General features: G+C 41.5%; 1 protein-coding gene across 4 annotated transcripts in view; it reads left to right on the forward strand.

The window, feature by feature from the left end:
* Positions 1–9128, forward strand: part of SLC9B2 (solute carrier family 9 member B2) — a 61408-nt gene extending 52280 nt beyond the window's left edge. For 3 of the 4 annotated variants that reach the window (XR_518645.4, XM_070047788.1, XM_008267544.4), the window contains 2 exons: positions 2763–2983; positions 3571–9128. Coding sequence is in view for 3 of the 4 variants with exons in the window: in XM_070047788.1 (XP_069903889.1) it covers positions 2763–2981 (219 nt within the window). In the remaining variant the exon portion in view is untranslated. Of the gene's footprint in view, positions 1–2762; positions 3116–3570 lie in introns of those variants that run through there. The other variant, XM_008267546.4, reaches the window with a different exon arrangement.
* Positions 9129–9779: the final 651 nt, after the last annotated feature.

The raw sequence follows: 9779 nt of genomic DNA on the forward strand, positions 1-9779 counted from the left end.
TGGCCGTGGCTAGGCCAACCTGAAGCCAGGAACCTGGAGCTTCTTTTGGATCTCTCATAGGTGCAGGGTTCCAAGCACTTGGGCCATCTTCCACTGCTTTCCCAGGCACATTAGCTAGGAGCTGGATTGAAAGTGGAGCACTTGGATCTCAAACCAGCGCCCATATGGGATGTCAGCGTCGCAGGCAGCAGCTTTACCCACTATGCTACAACACTGGCCCCAAAATTTGTTTCTAACTGTTGAAGTTTGAATGACAGCACTTTGCTACCACCAAAACAAATTTTAAGATATAGAGCAATTATCTAACATGTGTTGGATAATATGTGTTCTTTGGAAGCAAGTATTATATAGAATTTGGTTTTTCTCCTGTCACTTCATGAGAAATAAAACATACATATGTCTATGTATATACGTATGTATACATATATATAAATTTTCTCTCTATTAGTGTTTGTCAAAATTTTTTATCTATGACTGCTATGAAAAATATAATCACAATTCAGGGGCCGGTGCTGTGGCACAGCGGGTTAACGCCCTAGCCTGAAGCACCAGCATCCCATATAGGCGCTGGTTTGAGACCCAGCTGCTGCACTTCCAATCCAGCTCTCTGCTATGGCCTGGGAAAGCAGTAGAAGATGGCCCAAGTACTTGGGCTCCTGGTCCCATGTGGGAGACCTGGAAGAAGCTCCTGGCTCCTGGTTTCACACTGGCGCAGCTCCGGCCATTGCGGCCAACTGGGGAGTGAACCATCAGATGGAAGACCTCTCTCTTGCTCACTGCCTCTCCTCTCTCTGTGTAACTCTTTCAAATTAATAAATAAATCTTTAAAAAAAATCATGATTCAACATATATAAACACACTAAGACATACATACAAAAAAAGAGCAATGTGTGTTAGGCAATTCTTGTCACAAATTCATAAAATGTAGAATCAGTTATGGCAGGACGTGATCTGCAGTAACATAGAGCACCCAACACACAGAGACGAAATGAGAAAAATGTTTATTTCTGTCTCAGCAGTCTAGCATGGGCACTCCAGAGCCACAGTGTGAACACCGTCCCCAGCATGTGCCCTCCATCCCTGGGTCTGACTTCCCTTTTTCTCATCCAGTAATAAGGTTGATGTGTCCGTGCCTTTTCAGGGTACAGTCTACATGTAGTATTTATCACCTCCACTCTCCCCTTAATTGTTAGATACACAGCTACATCTATTTGCAAAAGAGGCTGGATTAAAAAAAAATAACTCTGGACAGTAGTGTGACCAGCTAAAACTTGGGAGTTTTATTAAAGAAGGAAAAAGGACATTTAAATATCTGTAGGCAACTAGTAGTCTCTGACATTCTGTCCAGAGTACATTGATATTTTCCTCTGTTTCATTGTTTTACAGGCCAGCATTGTTCTGCTGTGTACAATAAGTGATAACTAGGTTGATTACTAGATTTTCCCCACATGTGCATTGAAAGTATTGTATATTACCTCTAAAATTAAATGAAAATTTTTGTCATATTTTTCAATAAATATATTTTTAAGTTATTTATTTGAGAAGCAGAGACAGAGTCAGAGAGCACTTGTGCCCATCTGCTGGTCTACTCCCCAGGTGAATGCAATGGCTGGTTCTGTCCTGGTCCCAATGAGAGGATCCAGAAACTCAGTCCAGGTCTTCCACATGAGTGGCAGAAACCCAGTTACTTGAGCCTTCACTGTTGCCTTGTGCCTTCTGGGTCTGCATTAGAATAAACTGGTCAAGAATCAGCCAGGTATCAAATCCAGGTACTCCAATATGGGATGTGGATATCTTACCAGTATATATTTGTTTATATATATATATTTAAAATTTATTTATTTATTTGAATTACAGAGAGGATGTGGAGAGAGAGAGAGAGAGAGAATCTTCCATCTGTTGGTTCGTTCCCCAAATGGCTGCAATAGCCAGTGCTGGGCCAGGAACTTGGAACTCCATCTGGGTCTCTGACATGGGTGCAGCAGCCCAAGTACTTGGGCTATCTTCTGCGCTTTTCCAGGCACATTAGCAGGGAACCAGATAGGCAGTGGAGCAGCCAGGACTTGAACTGATGCCCATATGGAATGCTGACATTGCAGGCGGAAATTTAATCTGCTATACCACAACACTGGACCCTTTTACCAGTTATCTTAACAGCTAGACTGAAAACCTACCCTTCCACAGATGTATTTTAAATGTAACATTTCACCAACTCCTGAAACAAAGAGTTAATCAAAAGCCTAAGTTAACTTCAAGATTTAAATGAGCCCACCACTTTGATGATAGGTGACAATTAGTTTAGTCTCTAAAGCAATACTTATTTAAAACTTTTTCGTCTTCCAATAGGTATCTCTGCATCTTTGTGTCTTATTCTTAATTCCAGATTCCTAAAGATAAAAGAATGACACAATGACTTTCATCTTTACTCGGGAGAAATTTAGTATATAGGAACATCATGCTGTGTTTAATTCATATTGTGAGTCTGTATCTGCCATGTGTTGTGAAATGTACTTGCTTGATATTTATGTAGCCCTACCCTATGCAAACACGTACATTTGAATCATCAGTTTGTCTCCAAGAAAGGGCAGGGAGAGTTTTTAGATAATCAAAACAAACTGCAGTACACTTTGGAAGGAGGCTCATAGAACTTCTTTGGTTGAGTAAAAGAGTAAGCAATTTGTTTCTGCAAACAGTAAAATCATTCAATATTTTATATATGCTTATCTTATGATGTTTCTAACTTTACTCCTAAACTTTTATAGGCTGCAATAGGATCTGTGGCTTTGGACACAGCAAGATCACATGGAGACAAACAATTAGAAGATTATGGAATGGATGTGTTGACAGTGGCATTTTTGGCCATCCTCATCACAGCCCCAATTGGAAGTCTACTTATTGGTTTGCTGGGCCCTAGACTTCTTCAGAAACTTGAACATCAAAATAAAGATGACGTTGAAGGAGAAGCTTCTACACAAGCTTAGAGGTGAAAAGAGAATGCCAAACATAATGATTAGAAAACAGCTGCCAGAGGCTGCTCTTATCAAGTGAATATTGAAATATGTAATAATGTTCAAGCTTAAAATGTAATAAAACCAAAGAGTACTATTTCTTGAAACATTTTTAGTGCTTCCCCTTACTATGTGAGGGCTAATGTTCTGCATCTCCAAACCTCTGTCATCTACCTCCAATCCCTCTACCTTCAGTCTGTCACTTTGTTTTTTTAATATTACTTCATTATTTTTCTTGATTTCTAAGGGTATACTTACATCTATGTTCACATACTATCACAATTTAAAATTAACTTTGAAAAACCAAGTACAGCATCCTCTTCAGTTAGCCAGGTTCATGATTTATGGTCATATGGGCTCTCATGCCTAGAATTGTTTTTGACTATGCATCTTGTTTTTTAAACAACATAATGTAGTCCATCAATTTCTGTCCTCACTTTCCCTATGAATCTGCCTCTTCTCCATTTCTACTTTACCTCCTTTCTGTGAATTATAATTGGTTCCACCAAAATTTTAAAGAACATGAAGTATTTTAATTGGTTCTTGCTCTTGCCCTGTCTAGATGTCAGAAGACCTTATCCTGGTGCTAGTGCTGTGGTATAGCAACAAAAGCGACCTGCAATGCCTGCATCCCAAATGGGTAGCGACTCATGTCCCAACTGCTCTACTTCCAATCCAGCTCTCTGCTAATGTGTCTGGGAAAGCGGTGGAAGATGGCCTAAGTATTTGGTACCATGCAACCCAAGTGGGAGACTCTGATGATGTTCCTGGCTTCTACCAATCCCACCTCTGCCCAGTGAGGCCATTTGGGGAATGAACCAATAAAAAGAAGCTCTCTCCCTCTCTCTCTGTAACTCTGCCTTTCAATTAAGTAAATCAGTCTTAAAAAAAAAAAAATTACCTGATCCTATCTCTTAGCTGACTACTCAGAGTCCTGTTTCAGTGGTCCTTCTGAATCTTCCTTCTCTGTGGGAGTGCCCTGTGTCGCTCCCCCTCTTCGTGGAGGAACGACACAGGACCCTGCGCTGTTCTTTCGTCTGCTCGGCCCTCCCTGAGTTTGCTGCTGGTTCTTCCCGGGTTGGCTACCATCCCTTCCACCTCCGTGGAAGGGCGGTTCCCCCTAGCCACTTTCCCCACTTCCACGGGGGAGCGGCACACCGCCGGCCGGCTCTCTCGGGGGCTGCACAGGTGTTCCTTCAGATAGATGTTCCCCTTAGATGTTCCTGGTGCATGTTGTCTCTCTCCTCCTTTATAGACCTCTACCACCAATCCCAACTCTGCTACCCACACGCTGAGTACGCTGCTCTCCTCCAATCAGGAGCAGGTCCTACAGTTTATTGGTTGAACTGGAGGCAGCTGTGTAGAAGCTGTTTCTCCCTTCTCAGTGCCATATTGTGGGAGAGCAGATGCATAGAATAAGTCTTAATTCCAGTAACTTAGTCTAATCCGGGTTGCTCCCCATACCCTGATTAGCCCTTATTTTTTCATTCCTTGTGATGAACATGTTCAGATTCTTCAGTTCTTCAGGTGAAAGACAGCTTATTTTCAAATCTTTGCAAGCCTCATCAATATTAAATTAATTAGGATTAGACAATCTGCTGTGATGAAGAAAAAATAGAGTGCTTGAAGGAAGATAGAATAGAAAAATAGAATAGAAAAAAAAACACTGTGCTTGAAAGAAAACGAGCTGGTTGTTGGATGCTGGCGTGTCTTTCTATCATGAACTTTTTCTGGGCCCTAGTTTAGCATGCAGGTGAAAAGTGGTCCTCTACCATGTTTTCTTTCTACCCTTCCAGATGAAGGAAAACAAGAAAGGACGTGTGAAACACTTTACCTTTAAGGAAGTGATGTGGAAGTTGGACACATCTCTCTCCCCTCCTTCTATTGAGGATGACTTATTTCCAGCTGTGTAGAGGCTGAACAGAAACTCTCACTAAGCGTCAGTATCTCTGGGAAGAATAGAAGGTCAAATTTGGGGGCCAGAACAACAACATTTTTGTTGGATGTTACCGTGATTTAGTAACTCATTATTTAAAGACAATACCTAAACCAAAAAGAGTGATTTATATGGCAGGAATTTCAAACTTTGTGACATGCCAGCAGAGAAAATATGAGAAGAGAGGCTTATCTGCGTGAATTATATTTTATCCCACTTTGTAACAGTCCATTTCTGCTTTTTTGTATTACCCATGTCTTCTCTGGTTGTAGAACAGTAGTGTTGATGAAGAGTTTATGGCTTTTATTATGTATATGTATACTTGAAGTATTTATTATTTCTTATCATATCCCATCTAAACTCTTTAAGTTAAAATTCACAGTTCAATCTAATTTTGAGGTAACTATTAAATATGTATTAAATGAATGAAATATGAATATTCTTATCCCACCTAGCTGATCTGCAGAAAACGTCTCTCTTCATTAAACGTCGATCTCAGGCTCTTCCACTAAGACAGTTCTGTTCAAAGCTAGCTGAATATTCACCCTCTCCAAGCAGGCTTCATTTTTGTGTCACCCTCAATCTGGTTGCTCTGTGGTTCGATAATGTCAGTTTGGACTGGATTAATTTATTCCAAAGGTCAGATAGATGTTTCAAATTGGACTTCAAAAGTTACATACAATGGGGGCATCATCAACTTAATGATTATTTGTTCTTCCACTTTTCTACAACTAGATTTATTCAACAAATACAGTTGTCTCTCAGTATCAGTGGGAAATTGGTTCTAAGAGCCTCTCATGAATACCAAAACCTATGGATAATCAAGTCCCTGATACAAAATGCATATAATCTAAACACATTGTCCTGTACACTTTAAATCATCTCTGTGTCACACATAATACCTAATACAATGCCTGCACATCCTTTCAGTTTTGTGAGTGTCCAGCTACATGGGTTCAGTGTAGTACTGAATTCCAGTTTTGCTTTTTGGAACTTTCTAGAAATTTTTCCCTAATATAATTGAACCACAATTGGTTAAATCCCTGGTTGCGGAACCTATGGATGTGGAACCCATGTTTATGGAGGGCCAATGGTATTTTCTGAGAGCCTTTGGTAACCCAGGCATATCATCAGAACTCATACTGTTCCTGTCCTTAAGAATTTGACAGTCTATAAAGGAGACAGATGCAGATTGTAAAGCAATATAAGTGCCATTGTGTAGGAACTACAGGGAGCTCACAGCGGGGTCACCTAATTAACCTGGTGGGGAATGGGGAGTGGTGCAATTAAGGCACAGTTTCCCAGAGAAGTAGGCCTTTGGTTAAGGGATGATTAAGATTTGGCCAGCAAAAGGGATGTGAAGCCAATGTAGATGCAGTTAGTCTGTGTGCCATGTCATCAGTAGCATTTTCTCCAAGTAAAAGGCTTTGAATACATGTTAACGTCTACAGTTCAACTAAATTGAAATGCTATTAACATATTTGTAGCCCCAGAGAAGAAATAGAAATGAATCTAGTGTGTGGAAATGAGTAAAGGGCACTATAAGACACCGCTGACAACCTATACCATTTTGTAGCTGCATGGAACTGGTTCTTTCCTGTCTCTCCTCATTAACAGCCACCATCTAAGTATCTATGTCTTGTACTAGTCTTTTGACTCCCACCAGAGGATCTCTGAAATCTGTGCCCATTGCCAGATACTCTCTGTTAGAATGTATTCATTGCTAGACTGTTGCTGTTGTAGGTAGTGGAGATGGTGAAGTCAAACTGGAAAAGGCAAACCATTCTGCAGGGCTCAGCTTGTGAAGCCTCAGATTTGTTACCACTGGAATGTCATAAAGTCTATCTTCCATGATGAACTCAGAGTTAACATGATAGAGTACTGAAGGAACATACTGCGACCCAACTTTAGACAAACAGTTACTCAAACGTTTGAGTTCCCTGTTAGAGCAAATAAAACACTTTTTTCAGTTTGTTTATCTTCTAAAATATCAGCTCCTTAGAAGCAGGAACTTTGTCTTGGTCATCCTTTTTTTTTTTTTTTTGTAAGATTTATTTATTTATTTGAAAGGCAGAGTTTACAGAGAGGCAGAGTGAGAGAGAGGGAGAGATGTCTTCCATTTGCTGGTTCACTCCCCAGATGACTGCAACAGCTGGAGCTGCACCAATCAGGAGCCAGGAGCTTCTTCCAGGTCTCCCATGCAGGTGCAGGTCCCCAAGGACTTGAGCCATCTTCTACTGCTTTCCCAGGCCATAGGAGAGAGCTGGATGGGAAGTGGAGCAGCCAGGACTCAAACCAGAGCCCATGTGAGATGCCAGCACTGCAGGCCACAGCCCTACCTCCACGCTGCAGCACTGGCCCCTTGAGCATCTTTGAATCCTCAGTGTTCTGCACAGGGCAAGGAACACAGTAGGCATTTACTAAATGCTAACTGACTGAATCAGTGAGGTGATTTTCCAGTATCAGAAAATACTTGCTCCATGGCAGTTCTGATATTCATTTGCTGAATCTGTCTGTCAGTTTGGACTGCTTTAACAAAATACCACAGACTGGGTGACTTAAACAACAGAAACTTATTAGAAGCTGAACGTTCAAGATAGGATGGCATCACGCTCCAGCTCTGGAAAGGTCTCTCCTGGCTTGTCAATGGCTGATTTCTCACTGTGTCCTCACGTGTGTGTGGGTGTGTGTGTGTGTGGGAGGGAGAGAGAGAGGGGTTGGAGATGAGAGGGAACACTCTGGTGTGTCTTATAAGACCACTCTAATCTCATTGTGAGGAATCTACCCTCATAATGTCATGTAAACCTAATTGCCTCTCCAAATCCCGACATTCAAGTATCATCACACTGGGGAGTTAGAACTTCAGCATGTGAATTTGAGGGAACATAATTCAATCCATAACACAAGTGTCATATTTTCAGTGATAGTGCTAAACAAACATTGCAAATTCTTGTTCAACACTGTTGTTTTGCCTAGGGTTGGTGCTGTCCATTCTGAGAAGTATGTTTTTCTAGGCAGATTGTTTAAGCTTTAACACTTTGTTTTGACACATTCCAGTATTTCTCTGTTATTAAGTTGAATGTCCTAAAAATTTCCTCATACATTTGCAGATACTCATTCATTACGTAGTTTTAAAATTAGAATTTTTATTACAAAATAGTTTCTTTCCATTGCAGAACATTTAGAACACAGAAAACTACAAGGGAGAAAATTAAAACTCCCTTTTTTTATATAGCAAAACAGTTTTATTTTTAAAGAGTGAAGGGATGAAAAGAGCAGAGGAGAAGCAGCTTGGAGGACCTTCTTCAGAAGGAAAAGGCCATGGACAGGCAGGGATCAGGGGTTTCATTACCTGCAGAAAGTCGGTACAAAGACCTGAAAGAAAAGTGTTCCTCAACTAGTGAGCTCCTCCTGCTGCTTTTTTTTTTTTAATTTATTTATCTTTCCCTTCAAAGAAAACTTTTATTTAAGGAATACAGACTTCATGCATTTCGTAAGTACAACTTTAGGAATATAGTGATTCTTCCCACCATATCCGCCCTCCCACTCCTCCTCTTCCCTCTCCCATTCCCACTAAGATACATTTTGAATTAACTTTATACACAGAAGACCAACTTTATACTAAGAAAAAAGTTCAACAACAATTTGCACAGTCCAAAAAAACAAAAACAAAAACTATTCCTCAACAGTCGATATTCTTCATCTTCACAATCTAGTATTGAAGTGTTTTATTCTTTTGGGGGCATCATGTTGTATTCCTTATTCTTGTTTCTTGAATTGGTGTGTGTTTTTGTTTTTGTTCCTTTTTTTGTTTGTTTTTGTTTTTTGCTGTGGTTCTTTTATCTTTGCACTAGTCTGCATGGATTAGTGGAGTGTCTGATATCAGAGAATACCTAAAGGCATTTGGTGGGTGTGGCCAGGGAGTTCTCTTCAATGCTCCAGGGTGAAGGTAGTTTTAAAGCAACACCCAGGTTGGGCATGGTAAATCTCTCTCTCTCTCTCTCTCTCTTTTTAATCAGAGGCGACAGTTTTCTTCTGTTGGCATAGACTCAGCTCATTTCCTCTCCTCAAAGGAGACCAGTGCCTGGCCGCTAGCCCCAGTGGGTATAATATCCATCTGCACTTCCACAAGGACCACACAAAGGATCTGTGCAGTCCTCGGTGTAAGCAGATTCCCCAGCAATGTCCCTCACCAGGGAACCAGAGATCCCTGAGCGTGTGGAGCCTCCCACAGTGACTGCCCAAAGTCCCAGCCATACCCTGAGCCTTCCCACACAGCTTCAGTGTTTTCAAAGCCCCACAGTCAGTGTTTTCACAGTCCTGGGACACAAGCCTCCCACAGTCACAAGCACCCAGCCCCCTGTCAGTTCTCCCTGCCCAACTCAGGAATCTGCTCAGCTAGTTGCTAAGTGAAGATAAGAGCTGGTGCAGCCTGTTATGGATGTCAAATATGGTGCCCACTCCATATCAGCTTGTTACAGAACAGCATTGCATGGTGATCAGGGTGAGAGTAACGTGCCCCCCCCCCTTTTTTCCTCCACTATGCCCCACAGGGCTCCAAGCCAGATTGCCTCCCAACTTTTCCTGTAGCTTTATTGCCAGTGACTTAGGCTGCTGCAGCCTGGTCTCACCTCTCTCTCCAAAGCTGGTGTGGAGGCTCTCAGCTGCTGGGGTCCTGATTTGTGTGTGCCCACTCCCTCCATGTAGGTCCTCTGTGTCCCTGTAATTTTCGTGGAGTTTCCTCTTTCATTTTCTCCCTAACTCCTCCCTGAGACTGCACTCTCCCCACTTTTTTTAAACTATCTTCTAGAGGAGAGCAGTAAGCTCCCTCCCTA

The sequence above is a fragment of the Oryctolagus cuniculus genome, chromosome 8 (genome assembly GCF_964237555.1).
Source record: "Oryctolagus cuniculus chromosome 8, mOryCun1.1, whole genome shotgun sequence".
Taxonomy (NCBI): domain Eukaryota; kingdom Metazoa; phylum Chordata; class Mammalia; order Lagomorpha; family Leporidae; genus Oryctolagus; species Oryctolagus cuniculus.